The 23,777-nt window shown below is 35.5% G+C and overlaps 2 protein-coding genes and 1 long non-coding RNA gene across 6 annotated transcripts in view; 2 read left to right on the top strand and 1 right to left on the bottom strand.

Annotated features, from left to right (window-relative positions):
* The window catches only part of LOC129794585 (trace amine-associated receptor 1), a 115,371-nt gene that overhangs the window by 53,415 nt on the left and 38,179 nt on the right, over nucleotides 1–23,777 (bottom strand). The window lies entirely within an intron of this gene.
* On the top strand, nucleotides 7,501–23,613 carry LOC129794593 (paired mesoderm homeobox protein 2B-like). The gene is made up of 4 exons (XM_055835384.1): nucleotides 7,501–8,533; nucleotides 16,616–16,812; nucleotides 20,622–20,868; nucleotides 21,750–23,613. Exons 1-4 carry the CDS (start codon nucleotides 8,194–8,196, stop codon nucleotides 22,037–22,039), a joined length of 1,074 nt encoding a protein of 357 aa, XP_055691359.1. The 5' UTR covers nucleotides 7,501–8,193; the 3' UTR covers nucleotides 22,040–23,613.
* On the top strand, nucleotides 13,017–16,150 carry LOC129794604 (uncharacterized). 2 transcript variants are annotated; one of them, XR_008751063.1, is made up of 4 exons: nucleotides 13,017–14,281; nucleotides 14,459–14,625; nucleotides 14,720–14,833; nucleotides 14,919–16,150. It is a non-coding gene; the product is annotated as an uncharacterized LOC129794604 (long non-coding RNA). The 2 variants fall into 2 exon arrangements; XR_008751062.1 differs by having other exon boundaries at nucleotides 14,371–14,625.

Here is a 23,777-nt window from a genome sequence, read left to right as displayed (position 1 = left end):
GTGGAAAAAAAAGAAACCCAAAATGGAAATGGCTGGGAAACTAGAAAGAGAGAGAGAAGGATTTTCCAGCGGAGTGGTTTGACATAAAAAAAAATCACAGAAAATTAAATTGTATCAATTTGTCGTCGGTATGCCTCTCAATCACATTTTCCTCTTGGTTTTTTTTTTCAAAAGAAAACCACATCACACGAATATATATTTTGTGTGAAAATTTTATTTAAAAAAAATCAATATATTCTTATTTAGTAACAGATTTGGAATTTTTTTTTCAAGGAGATCAAACATCAAGCAGGATTAACCATAGAGGAAGATAACTTGAGGAAAAATCTTTGTCCCTAATTTTTCTTGCCACATAGCCATGTGTTATCCAACAAACAACTTTCAATCTCTTTTGTTGATGGCTTGCTCTGTGAGATTTGCCTGCTGAGGGAATTTCAACAGTGACGTAGCTAGAACAAGAGTGTTTGGAAAAACATCTTAAAAGATCTGAAAGTTTAGAAGAAATAATTTAAAAAAAAAATTAAATTAAATAGGATTTTAAAAAAATCAAACGTTAAAATAAAGGTTAATTTGTATAAAAGAAGCATTAAATGTTAGAAGAGAATTTTCACACCTTAAAAGAAAAGACGTTAATCATTTGGAATTCTTAACGTTTACATCAGGGTGAATTCATTTCTTAATTATTTTTGGCAAAAATCACATTGTTGTTCTGAGTACATATGTGCATATGTGCGTGGATTTTCCACATAAAATAGCAACACCAGACGGACCCTTCCTTTTCTCCCAGCAATCTAGCAAATGCCCACGATCTGCGAGTATGTGACGCGATAATTAAGGAAATTGCTTTCATTATGCGCCTCTTAATGTATATTATTTTCATTCCCATTTCATTCAATTTCCACTCATTTCTTGTGCCACACCACACATTGTTCTTTCTGTGCCACATCCTTTTTCGAAAAGGGAAAGAAGGGAAAGACGGGGTTGGACAATCAGTTGAGTTGCTTGTGTTGACGATGCCTGCGGTACACATGACCATCAAATCAGAGGACTGGTTGCTGCTCATTTTGAAACCCTTAAGAAATGGGAGGTGAGTGGAGATAACTGTGGGGAGTCATGATGTTGCTAGAGGAAGTATAAAAGATTTTGGGTGGTCAGCAATCAAAGTCTTGAGAAAATTTCCCATCAAATTAACTCGATGCTCATACCAAGAGCAATCCCAGAAAACTTTCTGTCTCTCTATACAATGCTCTTGCCTCACTCATGGGGGATATACTCGTCCCCCCTCACCGAACTCTCAATCCAAACTAAACCTCCCCCATCCCTGCCCAACCTTCCAAAAACAGAGGAAAAGTTAATAAGACGTGACTGGAGAATTTTTTTCCGCATCTCACAGAGATTTCTCATGTTGATTCTCCGGGAAATTCGATACGATTCTCTGACTCACCCCCAAAATACACACACACGTAAAATTATATATAGAGGAAAGAGGCATGAGAATTGACCCTGAAATGCGATGTAATCTCGTGTGTAAAGTCGTGAAATGATCCGGTGAAGATGGCAAAAATTGATGAGTCAAGTGGCGGACAAAAACAAACGACATCCCATTCAAATTCAATTACATATTCATCTGTATCCTTATACTCATCCATTTGCGGGGATGAGATCACCCACCGGCACCAGTACACGTGATGCGACACGCGCCCGTCGTCTGCCTTGCCTAGTGCTGCTGCACAAAAGAGGACCAATCGCAGTATTGGGCGAGATCATGTGGGAATGGATGAACAAATCATTGAAGGTGAAGAGGTAATGCAATTTTCAAGGAAATTCAATGTAAATTTCAATAAAAAACATTGAAAATTATGCGCTGTTGAAATAAATATTCACAATAAATATATTGATTAAGCCAACAAGTGCTCAATCATAATTTAATTAACCACATTGAACGAAGATTGAACAATAATTGAAATAACCAATCAATTAATTAATATTATTGACCGTGGATTGATCAATCTCAAGTCAAATTTTATTGCTCAATAATTGATTCTCTATGTGAAGCTAGAGTGACTCTATATTGAGTCAATTTTAAGTCAATCAATTTTTGATCATAAATAAACTAAACAGGGTTTGCTCAATTTTGAATTAATGATAGGTCACATTTTACAATCTCATTTTACGTGCGATTGATCAATGCACAGCTAATAATATTGATTTGATTAATTAACAGACTCAATTGATTTCTCAAATATTGATCAATGTTTGATCATTCTGATGAATTCAATCACAATTGAGTACTTGTTGACTCAATCAAAATATTCATTGGGTTTATTTTTCTCATAATGATCAAAAAAAAATTTCCCACACTTTGCAAATGAAAATTTTCATTGAAATAAGAACCCTCTTGCAATTGTCCCAAACCCACCACACACAGTCGGCAATCAAGTGAACAATCACCCTCGTCAAGAGAGTGTGGTACCCAAATGTTTAATGTGTCGAGGACGAGCAAGTGCAATTCTCAAGTACTTTAACCATTTATTATCCCCCGGTTTTATGTTGTTGATCATTGTTTGATGGTAAATTGGGCGCGTACGCGAGATCTTGCAATATAACATGATATATGTATGTATATACAACACAGATGCACCAGAGAGCCTCCACGTGCCATCAGCACACGCCTCAACCCTCCACTAAAAAAAAAGCGAAGAAATCATTCCTGAATTGACACCGAAAATCACTTTTTTTGTTGAATGTGAGGACCATTTTCTGGCAGCCTGAAAAGAATATTGTACCTTTATAGGTTTAGTCACCCCCTCCCACCCACAACACATGACCACCATTCTCTGACAAATAGATATGCGACTACCCTGAATTAATCACGTAAGTGTTTTCCAGAACATTTTCTTCTTCTTTTTTTTGTATGGGATGGGGTGAAAGAAAATCCAGTACTATCTCTCACTCACTTTTCCCCACTATCCCTGTTTTTCCCCACTCGGAAGAAGTTAGTATGGGTCGTTGGAGCTATATGGAATATCTTCATTTATCTACCTTGTCATGATTTTTCTTTTTGCAATCTTTGCTGGTGGTACAATAGAATCCCATCAGATGAGATTCGTTTAATGTTAAACATGGAAAATTTATTTATCTAATTTTTAATCATAAAATTCTTTTCAAATGATCACCATCCTTTAAAAGAATTTACCACAACTTAACTTCTGTTAAACATTTTATTACTTGAAATATTTTTTCTTAAATAAATTTTTAAAATTTGAGGCGTTTTTTTTTTGGCAAAAGAGAAATAATGTCATTTCATTGCATAATTTCAGCTAAAATTCCTCTTGATTTGTTTTTCAAACATCACAAAAATTCCTCCACAAAACCAACGTCTTCCTGATGAAAATTTATTGAAATCCGCGGGATATATATTTTTTTCTTTTCATCGCGTGGGCGACTGCTAAAGATGGTATAAATGTGTCGCATTGGTGGAATTTATGGGGAGCCACTTTTCTATATACATACATATATTACTCTTGAAGGCGGGAGAAAATGAAAAGCGCACAACCCAAGGAGATGTCTCAAGGATTTTCACTGTTAAATTTATTGCGAATACTTATTTAATTTCATCCACTCAATCCCTGCCACTCTGTTGCATTACTTATATTCTCCCATTAGAGAAGAAAATGAATTTTTAACATAACAAGAGATGATCATTCCGCAAGTTCTTTTTTTCCCATAAAAACTTGTCGTTGTATGTATCTAATATTAGTTTTTGTTCTCAATGATATCGGGGTGCAAAGTGAAATTATCACCATATGGGAAAGGATGAGAAGGGGGTGTGCTTATATTTTTTAAATGGTGAGAATCTACCAATTATGCTTTTCCCATTGCAACCCTCCCGCTAAATGAACCAACATGTATAGGGCAAATTATTTGTGAAAATCCGTTGTAGTCATTTTATTTATCCAATGCGCTAATTCATCGAATTATTAATTATGATCATTCATGAGCTGTATATTGCACAAAATGTTCCACCAACATGGTAATTTTAATACATCCCTCTCGTACACTCCCCCCAACCCAATGCATATACGTAGGTAGCTAATAATCAGTGCTATGAGTGCGTAATATGGGTGGACAATTTATTTGACTGCAACTGCAATTTTGATGCAGCCAAAATGTCGCCAATTTCCCAATTCCATACCACCACCCCCGCAACGCACCACACACATGGCTATATATGACAAAATTCATTGGAAATTGGGCCCTATACCATTGCATAAACACTCCACAGTGCATTTTTAACCCATTTTAGTGTCGTAACAATAAAGGATAATAGGTAATTTAGGTTTTAATTTAGATGTCAATAAATATTCGAGGCTAAGAACTTTAAGAAAAATTCTCTTACGTTCAAAAAAACTTTTTTTTTAAATTAAGTTCCTTAAGGGGACGTCAAACGTTAAAATAGAAATATCAAAGATCAGAAAAACGTCAAATATCCAGGAAAAAAGGTTAAGAATTTGCACAAGAATGTGAAATTCCAGGAAAAGAGCGCTAAACGTTCAAAGAAGGACGTCAAACCTGAGAAAAAAGATCAAATGTTATTATTGCATAAAGACATTGTATAGAAACCTGTTAATTAGAATACAATGGCTATTAATGTAATTTAGGTAATCTCAGAGTTTCTTTAAATGTCTTTTAAAGAATCCGTTGAATTAGAAAAAATAACACCTCTTCTTTGTAATATCAATTTTAAAAGGATTCTAACTAATTTTTTTCTTTAAATTTTAACTTAATTAATAAACGTTGAAAGTTCAGTTGGAAAACCAAACTCGCCGGTCAATTAATTAATAAATTGAGCATCTTAGCGCTTGCAGTGATGTTTCAGTTTATTTATTATAAAACCATAATCAGGTGTAGCTTCTCGGTGCACAAATGGGTTAACTCTGCATTTTGGTATATCAAATGGTGAAAATTCTCTTGTTATTTGTATGCACCATGGGATGTGCTGGCAAAGTGGGATAATGGGTGGGAGAGACTGCAAATTTTGGGTGTTGACGGTGAAATCGTGTCCGGGACGGGGCATGCGGATAACAATAAAAGCCAACCACCACCATCACCCCCAACAACGTGCGAATGGCAAAATGGGAAAATCCACTCAACTGCATTTGAATGCGCGCACCAAACCGACACCGTTGATAATCACATTAATCCACTGGTGATGTAATTGACATTAATCGTGTCATATAATCACCATTGGTTTATCAATAAATTGCATCACACCCACACATCCCCGATATATGTGGGTGTTTTGGGGGTAGACCATTTCAACCCATATCACGCAATGCACAGAGATTTCATATCCAATCCCAGCATATTCCACACAAATATAATTTATCATCTCGCTCATTTTGTCACACTTTTTAATGCAATAACAGAAATTTTATTTTTTTTTTACTTGCTACTCCATGAACAAAATTATTTTCGCAAACATTTAACTCAATGATTTATCAATTTTGCACGGATTGATTGGAACTGATTTTCAACGCTTCTACTTCATTTTTTTTTCTGTAGGTATCCACCACACTGCAATACTCTATATAATAATTCAATTGACACCAATTACCATTCACCCATTTCAAACATACCACAACCTGACAAGAGAGGTTTTTTTTGGCATAAAAATTCGTGGAAAAAATGTAGGTTTGTGATGATATGTATATAGATATTTAAGCAGGTATACATACTTTGAAAAAAAAAATCCCAAACAAATCTAAACGATGCAACATGGAATATTGTGAGTACAGAGATGCATTAAGAAAGAAAGAGAAAAAATTCAATAGAAAAAAAAATATGTCTCAAAATTTACTTTGGTGGATGCACAAATAATTTTGTGTACCTTTGCCACACGGAGATACTGCACACACATACAAGAAGTGATCCATAAAAAGGGGAGCACGCGAAATCAAATTGAATCTGTTGATATTTACCTGCACAAGGAGTTCGTGGGAAAGTCAAGAGGAAGAAGGCAAAAATTGCAACAGATAGTCAAAAGTGTTTACGTGGAATTTTATGCAAAAGACGTCGTTTTGCAGTCTGGGATGGAAGAGAGAAGATGCGGGATTAAACCACCTCTCGAAGCATATATGGGGTGGTTCCCCAGAGTGGTGCAACCTCCTCTTGACGCGCGCCCTATAAAAGAGTTCCATTTGCAATTCCACACGCTTAAAATATTCAAAATAAATTCTATCCGACTCATTCGGAGCTTTCAACTAGAACTTTAATAAAAGAAGAGAATTTGTGTGTAATTGAAAAGAATCCTAAAAGGGGAATTTGGTGGAATTGTTGCAAGATAATACATAGTATATGCCCCTACATAGAGCCATATAGTGAGCTTTAAGATTTAAAATTAAGTTTTTGCCGTTTATTTAAAGAAAATATAAAGATTTAATGACTTCTTTTATGTAAATATTTACCTATTAAGTGAGTTTTCTTTTTATTAATTCAAAAAGTTTTTTTTTTATTACAAGTTAATGGTGCTGAAGTTCTTGGACACCACTTCAATTCACATTTGTATTGTGGAGCTGATGAAGGAGCGAATAAAAGACTTCGAAATGTTGTCTGGAAAATCATATTTGAAAAACTACTAAAAGCCATAGACCATGCCCTCAAACATACACGTGAAATATTCATTTCCACAAAAAAGAGGTTTTAGATCTTATTAATATTCAAAATGATTTAATAAAATAGAAACTTATTGTTATCAGATTATGCATTTACTTTTTACTTCTTTGAGATTTTTAGTGGTTTCCTCCGTTTACTCCTTTTGTTAGGTAAATAAACATAAAAACAATAATCAGCGAAACAAAAAATCAAAGACGGAAGACTAACCCCAAGCATTGGGTTTCTATTTAAATAATAAATTGTGTCCTCGACGAATAATTCAGCAAGAGCACTCAAATTGAATTAGCTAGAGGAGGGAGATACAACAACAAAAAAATCTTTCAATGAAGTGAATTTTCTCTTCGCCGCTCCACCCACCTCATATAGCGACAGGGGGAGCATTATTGAACAAATCACGCAGGAATTATTCAATTTGACGCCAAATCGCGGAATATGTGGTGGAAAAATGTAGGTATATATTCACCAATACATCCGGGCACGAAATGGTTTTGTCTTGAGATGGAGGCTATAGCAACAACACAAAGCTCCTCTTCTCATGAGGATTCTCCGAGAAATGCAGTGACAACAACTCGACGTGACGTCACGAGGAAGTAGCAACAACCAGGGAAGCTTAGTAGCAACATCCTCGGGATGGATATATGTGTGAAACAAGGATAACGTGTAGTCTCCTAAAGCTACAACAGCCCTATGATTGGTTGGATGGGATAATTCGTTGTTGTACCATGAAACTCCGCCCTTGCCGGAGTATCCTTGTAGAACTATCCTTGTTGCGCACCAAGGAAGCCACGCAGCAGTTAGTACGCGGAGATGAGATGGTCCTTTTGTGGTGCCAACCCCTATGTATGGCTGCATGCGACACAAACACACTGAAACACCACGAAATGTCCTTTTGATGGAAATTTTGCCCCGCGTCAGGGTTTCCACTACACGTTATTGAATTAGGCTTATCATTTGATTTTGGCACAAGTAACCGGTCGGTGCGCTTTTATCGAGTTTCAACGCAATCCCCGCATTTAAACACCGCCGCATAAATACATAACACTTTACCATCATCATCATTGCCACATAATAAAGTTATAAAGGAAAGAAATCTTTCTCTCGCAGTATCTTGGGATCACGGAAGGGTCGTATACAATTCTTCTTTTTTTCTTCCCTGACCTTTAAATATTTTCTTGCTCCGTCCTTTTTTTTTTATTTTGTTCTTGATTCGTATACCAAAATGAAGTATTATCAGTTGGTGCGTAAAATTGTTAAATAAGGTGTTTTAGTGGACTTTCTCAGCAACTCAAAGAAAAGGTGGTGAAGTGATTTTTTTTTTTTTGAGAATAAAATAAGATTTGTGACACTATGCTCAGAATTGTTGAATTTTATCAGAATCTCACATAGGAACGTCCAAAAATGCTGTGACAATTCCGTGTGTTGTGAAGATCCATCCTTTGTAAAAAAAAAATAAAGAAAAGAAGAAGGAAACTTGACAAACTTAACGAATTAGTGATTAAAAAAAATAAGATTTGGATCATGGATTATTCGTATCTCAATCAAGCAGCAGCATCCTTTGACTCAAGCTGCCTACAGAGTGGTATGGATCCGACTGGATTGGCAAACATGCCCTGTGGCTATGGGGATCTAACATCATGCAGTCAAATGTCTCAAGCTGCCTACCGTTATACCGCAGCCGCCGCTTCCATGGCACGTTCCTACAATCCCGTAGGTACTACCGTGGGTCACGGTGGCACCACAATGGGTAGTCTTCACCATACCCCAGGACCAGGGACTCAATGTGGAGTGATGAATGGTAGGAGTCATCATCAGGATATGCACAGGACATCCATGTTTCCTGCTTCAATGAATCTTCAGAGTAAGTTTCTTTTTTTTTTTAATATAAATTAGAAAATTATTGGTTTCGCATGTTAACCCTTTCGCAACCAACTTGCCAAATAAATAAAAAAGTTCAAAGACTGATCTTCTTATTTTGCAAATAGATGAATTGGCTGAATGTAATAAAATTGAAAATATTCTTGTAAGAGATTTAATTCAGTTTTTTTTCTAATTGATAGAAAACACATTCTTATACTTTTTTCCCGTTGTGAAGTCCCGAATATTTAGTGTAGATATATATATATACCCAAAAACTTATCAAGAAGACAAGAAGAATTAGATTATTATCATTTAAAGTTTCTTCGTACATGCAGATCATATCAGCTCATTGAATAACATATTAGAATAAGAATTATGCTTGTAACAAGAAATGGAATGGCAATGGTAATTCCATAAAATCTTAAGAGAGATAATAGCGATAAATCATTCAAAGGATAATTCCTTAATTGTATTAAATCAAATAATAGCACATGAGAGGTGAATTGCATTATAAACTATATGGTGGTTAGGAAACCACTAACAGCATTAAACCACAAAGCTTTATGCATAATGAACGCGACTGAGGCGCACCAATGAACACTAAATCTATCCCATAGGAGAGAACCTTTTGCCTGAGGCGGTACATGGGGCTATGAAATACTCCCCCCTTCCCCACTCTCCCTCTTCTAAGCATTGTCAGAATCCACCACAGAGATATTAGACTTTCTGCACCATTGAGCGAGAGCCCCCGGAGTAATTTGCAATGAGTGTGGGGTGCTCCGCAGACGTACAAGAAGAAGCTCCCGCACTATTTACCAGAAACCAAACCATAATGCATCTATGAAGGTTCATTTCATTGCTACATACAGCATAAATGGTGTTTAGAGACCACGCACACACACGATATCGCACTCTAGAGAGAAACTCTATATGAAAGCAGAATAAAAGTTTAAAATGTAAAATGGGGAAAGTGAGATTAATTTCATAAAAAAATCCTAAAATCTAAATTATTTGTGATTATTTTTTTTATTTATGCAAATTAGAACTTTCACAAGAATTCTCTAAATATTAGTTGATCTAATAATATTGCACTGTGACAAGAATATTATTTTGAACCTTTTGAACACATTCTATTGAAGAAAATATGTTTTGGAATTTTTTTTATTGCTACAGAATATTTTGGAGGCATGCCAAAGTGGCGTGAGAAGAAAAGTTGGACAATTTATAGAATGATTCATGAGTGTGAGGGCAATACTTGAGTTGGAACTTCATAATGGCTTAATATCCATTAAATATTTGTCTCAAACTAACAAGAAATGTATGAAAAATTATATTGTATAAGTGTAAGTAAAGAGAATATAAAGTATTTTTATCTTCATTTAATTGATTCATAATTGTTTAATAAAATTTGGAAATGAAAATCAGTCAAAAAACTTTTTTTTTTAAATTAAATGAATGGATTCTGTTAAATTTTTTTTTCAATTTATGTGTTGTAAGACTTTTAGTATTCTGGAATATAAGAATACTTTTCTGGAATTTATGTTTTTAGGAACTTTTTTAAAGATTTTTTGGGAAATTAAATATTTTTTAATTCACAGAAATATAACAATTCAATTTTAGTTGTAAGAACAGAAAAGATTTTTAATAGAGTCGCCTTGGAATAATTAAAAATTTTCAAGGAAAGTTTTTATGATATTTCAAACAAAGGAGTTTATTCAGGCTTGTATGAAGGATGATCCTCTATCGCAGAACAATTTTAACTCATTCCATCTTGTAGAGGATCAAAAAACATTGAAGAATCGCGAGAGAAACTCCCCAAAATCCACTGGGATCACATCGAAAAGTGCAAATAAAAATTGCAAAAAAATTCAAATATTGCGACGCCATTCGACGTTTTTTTCCCTATAAAAAATGTTTCAAAAGTTTTCTGTAGACTTATCGCTCATTTTCTGTAGAGTTTTTTTCTAGTCAAAATAAATGTTTATTTTTTCGTTTCTGGAGTGATTTCTACATCTGAATCAGGTGATCCACTGCGAAATGAAGCTGAGGGAGGTTGATAGAACCAGCCCCTTGCAAATCAAAACAAATCTTTTTACATTTTTTTGGGCCTCTTTGGCAGTGAGAATTTAAGCAAATCTTACCGAGTTGAATCCCATCCAGCGCAATATACCTGATTCAGATGTAGAAATCAGTTTAGTAGTCAGTATCCGGAAACATTCGACGGAGTCATCAAGCAAATCATGACCAGCACGGAAGACATTTCTGACATTGCTCCTGAAAGTCTCCTGAGATTGGAACACTGAGCAAGTCCACAAAATCTTCATCACCGTCTTCCCATTCATCTTTCCCAAGAGCAATGACTCCCTGGAGCTGACAAAAGTGATTCTCAACTTTCATTTTGCCTCTCAGAGATCTTTTCTGCAGAATACCCATGAGGTTTTGCTGGAGATATTGGGGCTTCCGGAAGCGAAAGATTTGCTCCGACGCATTGAAATTGAATCAATGGGCAGTGAACAGAGATTCTATGCCCTCCTCCTTGTTGCATCCGCTCTCGAGGAGGCTGCAATGTCAAGAAAGACATCCGGAAGTCTCATGAAATTATTCACAGCAATAAACTCGCAATTAGTTTGTTTTCTCAGTGCTTTGAGAATATCATTAGATGCACAGACTTCCAAGGAGCAGAAGATTTCACAGATTCAGATGTAGAAATCACTCCAGAAACGAAAATATAAACATTTATTTTGACTAGAAAAAAAAAACTCCACGGAAAATGAGCGACAAGTCTACAAAAAAGTTTTCAAACATTTTTTATAGGGAAAAAAATGTCAAATGGCGTCGCAATATTTGAATTTTTTTGCAATTTTTATTTGCACTTTTCGATGTGATCCCAATGGATTTTGGGGAGGTTCTCTCGCGATTCTTCAATGTTTTTTGATCCTCTACAAGATGGAATGGGTTAAAATTGTTCTGCGATAGAGGATCATCTTTCATACAAGCCTGAATAAACTCCTTTCTCCGTTTAAGATAATTTTCAATAAATAAGTTATTTGTTAAACATGAATAGTTCTCAATTATCAATTTTTTAAGAAGGTGTAAAAATAAGGTCTTAAAGTTGATAAACCTCTTAACTTAAGCATTTATCAAATAGAATTGCCCGAAGGTAATTTAGGGGAAAACGAGTTAACTTTTGGGATCAAACAAAAAATAATGATCACTAGAGATTATTATTAAAAAAAAATATAAAAATTTTATAATGTACAGTACATACATAGGTAGAACGTGCAAAATTTGAAAATTTATTCGCATATTATTTAAGAAAATAATTCGTCTTGCAATTGCTGCAGAATCAAAACATGACGCCATTTCTTTGTTCCATTTTGCCGTCATTTGAAATCTTCTGGGTTGTCCTGTCGGGGTTGGATTCTTTTTTCTCTCCCCAAGACTTACTCCCTGTTGGGTAGAATGAAAACACGATGGAAGATACCAAAATGAGAGTTATTTTTCCTTCACTGGCGAGGGTGCTATCTTAGCACCGTCTCACTTTTCCAAACATACCATCCGACAAAAGTCTCGAAATGAAAAGAACAAACTGACAAAAGTTAAAGAAAGTCAGCTCTTTGGGGGATTCTCTGTGCGTAAGGGAGACAAATAATGGTGGTACATTTTGGAGTTGGAAAATATATTGATCCAGGGGTTACCTCCCGCATTACGGGGGTTGGCAATCTCCCTCCTGGTGCGCTCCGTTTTTTTTTTGCCTTCGCTCCATACCAAGCACTCGGAAAGCGCGGGAGTGATTGTCAAGGGGTGGTTGGTTGGTTTATGTACCGTAGCGTCTCATGCGGGAGCTCTCTCTGCTACACATAATGTAGGTACATAAAAGAGAACATGGGGGACTTGCTTTGGGATGGGTGTCCGACACTGAATGTGGGTACAGCAGCGAGATAAATGGGTGAGCAACAAACAGAGGCATCTGTTACTCGACGTTTTGTTTTCCTTTCAATTGGAAAGTTTAATCACAGTAAAAATGTGCAAGAGTGAGCTTTTTCGTTATCTCAACTGGTGAGGTACCTTAAATAGGGGACATGAGGGAAAGGATGGTGCTTTAAAAAAAATTGAAGGAACAAGTCATAAAAGATATGTAGGTATGTTAAGTAAGAATTCTCATATTAGAATAAATCCAAAGAATAAAAATTTTAAATTAATGTCAAACTTAAGAAAAAACATTTTAGCATTAGAACGTCAACGTCAGTCGTTACAATAGAAATGTCAAACGTTAGAATTATTTAATTAATTATTAATTATTTTAATTATTTTCTTCATAAAACTATAATTCTAAAAGACACCCTTAAGAATAAATTTTTCGCAACACCCTTCTGATAAACCACGAGTATATGTTTCTTAAAATAGAGAAGAAAAATCATTCATCTCACCCCACACTCCCCTTTACCATCTGCGGGATTTCTCGAGGCAAAAGAATGTACACTCAGCGAAAACCACGTACCACGCAAGTTAACCCCCGTGGTGCATATCACCACGATCGAGAAGAACCACGAAACGTGGGCATATTCACATCAAATCGTGGTACAACTTTCAAAATGTGTGTAAAAATCACTGAAGAGCTTTATCCTCGAAAAATTAACCCATGAAATATGGTACTTGTGGTACTATTCACCTCGTATGATCACAAGCTCTGGAAATCAACCATGTTCGTGGTGCATTAGCTCACGCGTGAACCTACGTGGTATTTGTGACGTAAGAATTTCTATTGCCTCAAAAATTTAACCCACAATCAGTGGTGCATATGCCCATGTGTGGTTAAACGAGGTACTATAGATCTGTAAGTTATATAGACCTCAAAAATTTAACCCACACTTGGGGTGCATTTGCTCACACGATGGTTTTACGTGATACTTCTCATTTTTATTATCATCTTTTGCAAAGAAAATCAACCCCACTTCGTGGTGCATTTGTCCACGATCGTGGTACAAGAGTGTGAACTTAATTTTTTTCACTTCATTGTACCACATCGCTAGTCACAGTAGGTACAAACGCAGAAAATCAATCCCTATTCGCGGTGCCATTCGCCACGATCGTGGTGAAAATATGTATACATAATAATTGTTAGAGAAATATTTTTAATTATTTTTATAATTAATGATTTTATAATTATTGAATAATAAATTACAAACTTTTAATATTTATTTGGTTTAATTAATTTTTTTTAATATTATTTTTATATAATTGTTTATTGCGATTTTATTATTATACTTTCGTTTGATATTAAATTTTGTTAATTTTTTTTACAACGGGTCTGTAATATTTAAACTGTCCCTTTTTTGGTGTAATTTATCCAAATTTCTTTAATTAATGATTAATTATTTATAGGCTTTGATTAATTATTTATAGAAATTTAAATGAAAAAATGCACCCATGATGACACACTTTTCCAAGAAAAATGTTTTTAAGAAACATGTGGTCCGTGATCCGCAGTGGAAAATTTTGTGCAAGAAATATTTTTATGATATGCAATAAAATGTTTGTTTGCATGGGTCCCTTTTTTCCTCGTGCGTCCTCACTCTAATACCGTCCAGAGTTCGGTCTATGGTATTCAAAGTTTCTCACTCATCTTTTAGTTTTCTTGAGATCGTTGGAGTGGTAAGAATGAGAGGAAGACCATAGTTTTATAAATTATGTGATCTAAAATTAATTACAAAAAATTAAGTGGTTCTATGCATCTGTAGACAAATAGGTAAGTATCTCCTTTTTTTCTTTTTTTTACGTGTCCTTGTTAATGAAGTCTCTCCATTCGTGTCTATTTTTATCTATACCTCATTCCAGAAGCGCCCCATTTTTTTTTAAACTCCATCGAATAGTACCTTGCATCTCTTTTGAAGACGACCTCTCACTCTCGTCCTTTCCGATTCAGAAATTAGCAGTTTCTTGGGCATTTAGTCGGCATCTAAATGGACGTGTGACCAAGCCAGCGAAGTCTCATCGATGCCGAGATGTCCGGTTCTCCGTAAAGGCACTTCAACTCCTTGATTCGTCCTCAAACGGAACTCATCAGTTAGTGCATCGTTCACGGAGCCGTAAGTAAGTATTTACTTTATACATATTTTACTACTAAACTATAGTTACACATAAAGTGTACTTTATTAAAATAAATTTGAATGTTTTGTATTTTTAGTGCCAAAAAACGAGGGAAATCATCTAAATGGATGGAACCCTTATCAATAAAAAAACGAGGAAAAAATTAAATTCTATTCGAATCAAATGACCAGCACGCCAAAAGTTAAGCGAGGTGAGTTAATTATTTATTTATTATTATCAATTGTAAAGGAAAGAAAGATTCTATATTTTTTATGAAAAATGTTATTATTTTGCAGTTCAAGAAACGTAAAGTTTATTAGCTGTGATTGTTTATGCTGGATGTCTTTAAGGAGGAGGTGACATAGTTCGAGTTATCCCAGAAGACAGAAGTCTCCACACTAACAGTCTTAAAGCAAGGAGAAGATCTCTTGTGAGTATTGTATGTATTGTAGTGGCATTTTTTTAATAAATTAACTTAAGAAACGAGAAATATATTGATGGTATTTTCAGATAAAAATTAAAATCAAAATAAAGAATACCCAAGATTACGTACCTACTTATAATGTTTCAAGAAAATTTCCTAAATTTAAGGCCCATTCTTATGATTTTAGGAGTTGAATATATTTCAAGATTTTCTATTCTGAGGTAGAGTCATAATTAAATTATAATCTGAAATTTATTGATTTCACGTAAAATAACGTAAGTTTTTGATTTCTATCTTAATTTTGAAACGTTCTGTATCGCAGAATACCACCAACTATCACGATAATTTATTGTGATTAACATAATATTTATTTGCATTTGCGTCTGTTGTAATATCATAGTACTTTACAAAATAGACTTAATATTACTTTTTATAATAATAAAAAAATATCTGTATTTATAACAAATAATAATTTGTAATAATGATAATTTATGTATATTTATTGTACTGTTATATGTATTGAAATAAAATAAAACAAAAATAAAAAAAAATATATTTTTTAAATTTTCTGTACCACGAATGTGGGTTGAATTTCTGCGTCTGCACCACGATCGTGGCGAATGGCACCGCGAATGTGGGTTAATTTTCTGCGTCTGCACCACGATCGTGGTGAATGGCACCGCGAATAGGGGTTAATTTTCTGCGTCTGCACCACGATCGTGGCGAATGGCACCGCGAATGTGGGTTAATTTTCTGCGTCTGCACCACGATCGTGGTGAATGGCACCGCGAATGTGGGTTAATTTTCTGCGTCTGCACCACGATCGTGGTGAATGGCACCGCGAATAGGGGTTAATTTTCTGCGTCTGCACCACGATCGTGGTGAATAGCGCCACAAATATGGGTTAAATTGGAAAGTTTTGAAGCACAATTCGTGATCATTCGTGGTGCATATGACCACAGGAACCAGTTTGCGTGGTTAAATATGTGACGCTTTTTTGAACTTTCAACTTTCAAAGTTTTGAACTTTTTCGTAAAGCTGTGTCCAAAAACCACGTGTGGTGAAATGTGGCGATATTAACCACGTTGCATCACAAATAGGGGTTAGTTCAATTTGTTCGTTTTCGTGGTGCATTTCACCCCCATTTGTGGTGAATATGCCCACGTTTTTCGCTGAGTGTATAAATGGCGCATTTCATGTGCCGAGAATCATTTGGTGGAGCGCGCGACAGATAATTTATGATGCCCGTGAAACAATTTATTGGGAAAGTAACTCCAACGCGGATACGGGTGGTGGAGTCACCCCAATCCCCCTTGAGACGTCTAAAAAAAAAGTTCATCCAATTATGATAATTGTATACCACTTGCCTCCACATCGAGTAATATTCTCCTGAATTCTTTCCCAATAAAATATTCACAGCATTTTTTGCCATTCATGCAATACCACCCCCCACCCCCAGCCTGATGCCACATGAACCAATTTTTCAACTTCACTGTCGCCATTCTTAAGGGTTTTCTTCTTCTATTTTTTTTTTCTTATCATCTCTCTTTTTTTTTCTCTTTGGCACAGCTGGGATCTCCTACAAAGTCTACCCGGGTCATGATTCTGTACTCACAGAAAAACGGAAGCAACGACGTATCCGAACGACATTCACATCAGCTCAGCTGAAGGAGCTTGAGAGAGCCTTCCAGGAGACACACTACCCAGACATTTATACACGAGAAGAAATCGCAATGAAGATTGACCTCACGGAAGCGAGAGTTCAGGTGAGTACGCTATAAAGGGCAATGAGGGGGTGTGCGTACACCACAGAACATATTTCAATTTTCCATGGGGCTCTAAATAAATTCCATACGGCTAAAACCATCCCCATTTTCGCGAACAATTCACAATTAGGTGGTGTGCGATGGAGTTTATGAGTCTGGGAAAATTTTGCGCACATCGAAAAGTGTTTTGCAGAGGAGCACCAAACAATTTTCCACGTGAATTATTGTACAGCACAAAGTGCAGAAAATTCACCACCAAACCCACGGGGGAGAGTATTGTTGCGAATTTCGCGTTACATTGGAAGAAATATATTGAAAAATGGGGTTTGCAAATTACACCTAAAAAAAAAAAGAAACCTCCAACAGGGAATTCCAAAATACATGCTGCAATTCTTGACAATTATATATTGAGGAATTTTGCAAATCTGTGAAAATATTGCTTTGAATTTACTGAATTTCCATTTCAGAATTTAAAAACATTTTTCTTAGTTTATCGAATGAAGAGAAGAAAGAGAGAGAAAAGTATTGTAGAAAAATCTTAAAGGAGTTCAGTCACTTATGTATGAGAAACTTTCTCAAAGGGCTTAAAGCTTGAATGGTTTTTCGGAAGGAGAGACTGACAAAAAATGAATTTTACTTAAAGATTTCGTCTTAGAATTATTGCTAAGAAGAAGATTTTTTATGCGTAAGATTTCTCAAACACACAACACGATGACAGTGAAAAGAACATTATATAGGAGGGGTAAGCTGGTACGTTAGTCAAGTTAATTTAGAAAATTGCCTGTAAAGTGTTAAATAATTAATATTGTCGATGGGAGAGTGATATAGTACTTAAAAGACATGATAATTCAAACATTATAATGCGACAGATGTAGATAATGTTCTGTTCCGCTCTTCATATAGTTCCGCATCCTGTCATGGTCTTGCCGTTCCGTTCCTGCACTATCATCCCCTTCTGAATTTATATTTAACAATAACGAAAAAAAAAACCCTTGGCACTTGTTCGCCACAGGCCAGAAACACTTGCTGAATAACGTGGACCATTTACCCTGCGTTGATATTTAGCAGTCTTTGCTTGAGTTTAGGGTGACAACACCAAACCCTCATTCCACCCCATCGAGAAGGGTGTTGGTGGTGTTTTTAATGTGCGTGTAAATAGAAAATATTAAAAACATTTAAGCTAGTCACTCTTTGAGTTGTTTTACCATCTCAATGGGGAGGAATGAATGAAGTTGAATTAAGCTACAGTGTAGGGTATGAGGGAAAGATGTTCCCCCCCCCCCTTGCCTTCTGTGCAGTCCTGTCACGAGGATACGCGTGTGAAAATTATGATTAATATTTTCGCACATTTTTCAATTCAGTTTATTCTTCAGAGTACGCGCAAACGAATAAATAATTCAAAGTACATGTGTTTCACCATAAATAAAAAAAATAATTGTATATCTATGGATGAAGCATTTTTTTTGTATTCTTCCACCCATTATATACAAGAAATCCTAGCACAGAAAATAGCCAGAATGATGGTCAGAAAGATTTTTTTTCTCATGCTACAATGGAATTGCAAAAGTAATATTTTATCCAACGTCCAGCAAGTTTGTATGTGCGGGGAAAGCGAATAAACGCCATTTCTATGGGGACAAATCTCATGAGATTTCGGTTGGATTTAATAATTCTGCATAGTTGTAGCACAATCCACCCTCTGCAAATGCTTGGGGTTATATGCGGGTGGGGGGGGGGGTTCCATATGCAATGGAAACATTTCAATTCACCTACTAAAGTATTTATTTGCACCTACTCCTGTCCATCAAAAGTAGCATCTGATGGGGTTTCGCTTTGAGCATCCAATGCGGAACATCTCGGACGTATTGTATTGGCTGGGTGCAGTGCACACACCATTTGGGAATATGGCTCAATGTCCAGATAAATGGGCAATGATGCTCCTAGTGCAGGGTGTGAGAAATGGGTCCATTACTTGGGGATATTCTCGATTTAATTGTTCAATTCTACAAATCTCATGGATCTCCCATTGACAGATAACGTGAATATGCGCATGTTTGATATTTTGTACATTTGTTCCTTTCTACATAGCTGATCTACATATAATGTAGGTATATGAGATTAGTGAATTCATTAAAAGATCCTTTTTATTCCAAGTACAGATCAAAGAAATATCTTCCAGAGATAAGACAGAAAAGATGATTTGATAAAAAATCATCTTTTTTTTATAAAAATAGAACAATTAAATATTTTAAGGAATATATACATTCATCCATTTAATTTATTTTTAGCTATAATTTGAATTTATAATACTATTTTTCAAATTTAAATTAAACTTCTCGTGACATTTTATAAATCTCACTTGCGCTCAAAATCTCCTACTGCAATATTATTCACAAAATTTTAAGCCAGGACATTTTTCATCCACAAAAAGAAACAATCTCTGTGTGGTGGAGTAAACAATTGCGCCCCAAACTATTTATAACAAATTGAAATGTAAATATTTCACACAAAATTCTCATGATGATCTCTTCTTCTCACCATATATTAGAAAAAGAAAATTCTGATTCATCGTGAAGAAAATTCTGGAGATTGATTTCCATTTAGCACGAAAAAAAATTGAGACTTATATATTGCTGGATTTGTGCAATAGGTAATTGCAGGAATGACACGGAATTCAAATGGGCCATGTTTATCTATCTGATTCAACGTTGTACACCATGGGAGGTGAGGGAGGGCCATGCGGAGAGAATTTAGTACACCAGCAGCTTGCAAAACTAAACCCCCGAATAATGCTTTGAATTGCTCAGAGTGTTTATTTTCGCTTCAACACCATGCCGGGGTTGTGTGAGGTTTGTCGGGGGGTTTGTTGGAGTGAAAGTGTTGAGGTCGAGGGGTTGACGATAGAGTCGTAAATGTTTGGCATTATATAAAACGATTGGGTTGGAATGAAAAGAGCGAATAGTTAACTAAATATTGATACAATGCAGAAGCCAAAAGGCAAGGAAGAATGTCTCTATAAGGGTGTAGAGAGATGGTGAATAAACCCACCCTTCGGCGCTATCCCCGACACGATTTTCCGCACAACACAACTGTCGTCAATTTTTTTTAGAGGGATGGCGGTGATGTTTCAGAGTAGCAAAACCACTTGCCCAATATATAAGACTGAATAGTCAATAAGAGAATTTAAGGCAAAGAACAACATTTATTTTTCTCCTTATGGCAATGAATTTTCCTCTTTTTCTTTCCTCAACTTGTTATACCCAAAATTGACGATAAAATGCTAATGTGTTCTAATTGGCGTGGACCTCGTGTGCTTGTCTAAAACAAAGACTCGGCGGGTGACGCACGTCCTTTGAATCATGCGAAGAAAAATATTATATGGTGTAAGAAAAACTCGTCAATTGGCTAAATTATTTCGAGACACTCTTTGGGAGATTTTTTTTTAAAAATCTTCTTTTAATCCCAAATTAATTGTCTACCAGTGTGAGAATTTTTTTTTCAAGCAAAGACTCAACAAATTTCAAAAATGAATCAGTGACGCTATATATACTAAGAACATCCGAATATTGTTGCGAGAGTTATGGGTACCACCGCCCACGCATTACACACACATTTCAAAATAATTCGAAGCGATGTAGGGGGAAAAACGCGTTGGGATTTTGTACCATACGACACGAGCCCAAAGAATCACCTTGTCAACAGATTCATGAGATTCCCCAAAAAGATTTCTCAAACTATACAGCTCTCATCTTATAACCCCACTGCGCGATAACTCATGCCGTGCTATTTTTGTTCTTTCTGCAATCAAGGTGTGGTTTCAGAATAGGCGAGCAAAATTTCGGAAGCAGGAGAGGATAGCGCAGCAAAAGGTCACATCGAATAGCACAACCAACTCATCGTCTGATGCATCGAATGTCAAGACAGAGATCAAGGCGACACCCGGCGGCACCACAACACCAAAGGATCTTAAGGCAGGATCACCCATTTCAACTGTTTCCACAACACCCAATTCCAATTCATCATCTCATCAATCCACCGATATAAAGCCCCTAAATGGTAAGTTGTGGGAAAATATTGGGGAAAAAGAAGAAAATAAGTAAAGAAGAGAAACTATACACATATATAGTTAATTACAAACGAATAAAAGGTTTCGACCTAAAGTAGTTTAGCTTAGGAAATTATCTGACAAAATGTCTTAGAATAAAAAAAATCCTCTTTCAATAAAAATCCATTCTTTTTGCAACTTGTGGCACACGAACTTTATTTATAAATCCAGCATTCACACAATATTGAATTTGTCAGGAGATCGAAATATGATGAGCAATTTATAAATAAAAGTGCTTTCGCATGAGGGAAGACAAACTATCCCAAAATCGTGTGTTAGAGAAACATTTATATACTTTTGGCAAAAGATATGGCATATATAGCAAAAACTTTTTTTTTCTATTTGATAAATTGCCCGAATGATCGTGGGAAGAGCAATTTCCCGACATTTTTTTTTCTTTTCCTTTATGCAGCATTTCTCCCCCGCGAGGGAAGATAAATTTTGACCATTTACATCCCCCACCGATTTTACTTTCTTCTTTTTTCAACTTTTCGATTTTGGGGCGATTATTTATTGTTTCCAACAATTCAAACGGAAGGTTCATATTTGCTTTTGATTGAGGTATCTGGACAAATTAATGTACTGACGGCGGGAAAATTTATGAAAGTCACTAGCGTGTGGAGACGACGAGATTCCTCCTCAATGGAGCATTTGCACGAAAGTCCATAAATTTGATAGAATTTCATGAGAAAGAAGGAATTCTTCCATGATGAGATTTTGTATTAAGAAGGGGAGATGCAATGATTTTATTTGAGATTGATTTTTATTGTATAATATTAATTTCTTCTTGTACGACCAATCAACACTCTTTTTTCTCAATTAAAATTCACAGGAAAAATTCTAGATGATCTCACGTCCAACAATAATAAGTGGACAGGATCGTGCAATTCATTATTGCAACACCATCAGCAACAGCATGTGGGAAAGTCACCAACGACAGGATCTAGCCTGGGAAGTGGCCTTCAAAATCATCACCACACATCGCATCATCATGCCGCCGTGGCAGCTGCCGCCCTTGCTTCGCCCTTTTCGTCTCTCTTGAGCGCCGGAGGAAGTGCCGGCTACTTACTAGACCCCCTGGGTAGCCTCAACAAGTCCACTACAGCCAACCATCTGTTTTAGGGGGCACTCGTGTGCCATATTTAGGTATGGAATGTGTGTGGAAAACCGAGCCAACAATTTTTCTTTCCCAATGTCCATCAAGAGCGACTTGCAGGGAATCCCCCGCCAGACACACGGCGAAAAGTTTGTGAGATCATCGGCACTATCATACATTTATATACATAATATAAATCATATTTAAAAAAAAAAAAACTTCCGTGTAGACTAACGTCCAACCGTGGAGGAACCACAAGAAATCACAATGTGCGCGAGACTTATATTTTTTTTTCTGGGTGTGATAACTCATTGTGTTTTTAAGAATAAAACACGAAAAAAAGGGATCTTGTGGTACGTGAAAAAAAACCACAAAAAGAAAGTGCGAAGAAGTTTGCAGACTATAAAGAAAGAAACACATCTGTATACGAAAAAATATATATACATAGGTAGGTACACAGAGACAGGAAAGAATCAATGAAGTAAAGGGTTACTTTTGGTTTTTTTTTATTTAAAAAAAAAGAAGAAAAAACAGGGATTAAAGAGAAATTTCAATTCTGGTAACTCGGCACAGACATTTCATTTCATTCAAAAACTTGAAAATTAATTAGCTCTCACAAAATCATAAATTAAAATAAAACAAAAAATAATGAATTATTTGAGATCAAAAAAATATCGGTCCTTAAAGGGTTAAAAGAATGTCATTTAAACAATATATTCTCCAGTTCAACAATTTTTTATGCAGCTATTTATTTATTAAACAACGAGAGAAATCAATTCTTAAAGCATTAAAATGAATTAAAGTTCGACTTCTACTAACCAAAATTTATATTATTTTACTATATTGATCCATGGGAGCCTAATTGGCGCCATAGACAAGACCAAAAAGCATTATGAAGGAGTCCATACAAGGAAGGTGTGTGTGAGAAAATAAATTGTTTAAAAATGACCGATATAAATTTATTTTTGCCAATTTTTATAGTTAAAAAAAAATGATGTAAAAATAGCCGAGATTAGATGTGTTTAGTTGTACCCTCTTTCTTTAACCAAATGATCCTCCATCTCTTTTGCATTTGCGTCGCAGATCACATGTTTTTTTTATCGTGGCATCTTTAAGTTCTCATTTTGCAAAAAAAAAAAAAAAAAAAACATCTAATTCAATTTCTTCTTCATGAGAAGAAACTTTAGTAAAACATATTGCAAAAAAAAGAAAATTTCACATAACAACCTGAACATGATCTTTGGTATTTTGTTCTTCTTTCAAAAAAAAATCTCTGCAACAGGACACGGAGATTCAATAATAGTGCCAACAAACAAACATACATATATGTATATTCATCAAGTACATTGCCACCGAAAATATCCATATTGCGACATCCAATTAGGCAGTCAATGAAAGAAGACTGCGTTTATTTATTTCTCTTATGTTTTTTTCTGAGATTGAAAGACGCGCCTGTACGGGTACGTATGAAGTCCTTTTTGTGGGGAATTTCGCATATATGTAAGTATGTATGTGTGTGGGTGTCTTTATTGTAAATTATGCAATAAGTGAGAGAGATCGTGAGAAAATGTGAGATAAAATAAATATATAAAAAATGTAATGAAAAAAAAAGAAAAGATATAAAATGAAAATGTGAAAAAATCATAGTCATACTGAGGATTATTATTTCGTGAAATAAAATGGAAAGCAACAGAAGAAAATTTTCTCTATGGTGTAATCTAAATTCCCCTTTCCCACCGAATCCACCACATTGGTACTCATACG

Source organism: Lutzomyia longipalpis, chromosome 4, assembly GCF_024334085.1.
Source record: "Lutzomyia longipalpis isolate SR_M1_2022 chromosome 4, ASM2433408v1".
In the NCBI taxonomy this organism is placed as follows: domain Eukaryota; kingdom Metazoa; phylum Arthropoda; class Insecta; order Diptera; family Psychodidae; genus Lutzomyia; species Lutzomyia longipalpis.
Note: the sequence above shows the minus strand (reverse complement) of the source record. Positions and strands in the feature narration are given on the sequence as shown.

Coding starts and splice junctions, on each gene's coding strand:
- LOC129794593 (XM_055835384.1), top strand. CDS start 8,194: ATGGATTATTCGTATCTCAATCAAGCAGCAGCATCCTTTGACTCAAGC. Junction 8,534..16,615: donor TGCTTCAATGAATCTTCAGA/GTAAGTTTCTTT, acceptor TCTTTGGCACAG/CTGGGATCTCCTACAAAGTC. Junction 16,813..20,621: donor TCACGGAAGCGAGAGTTCAG/GTGAGTACGCTA, acceptor TCTGCAATCAAG/GTGTGGTTTCAGAATAGGCG.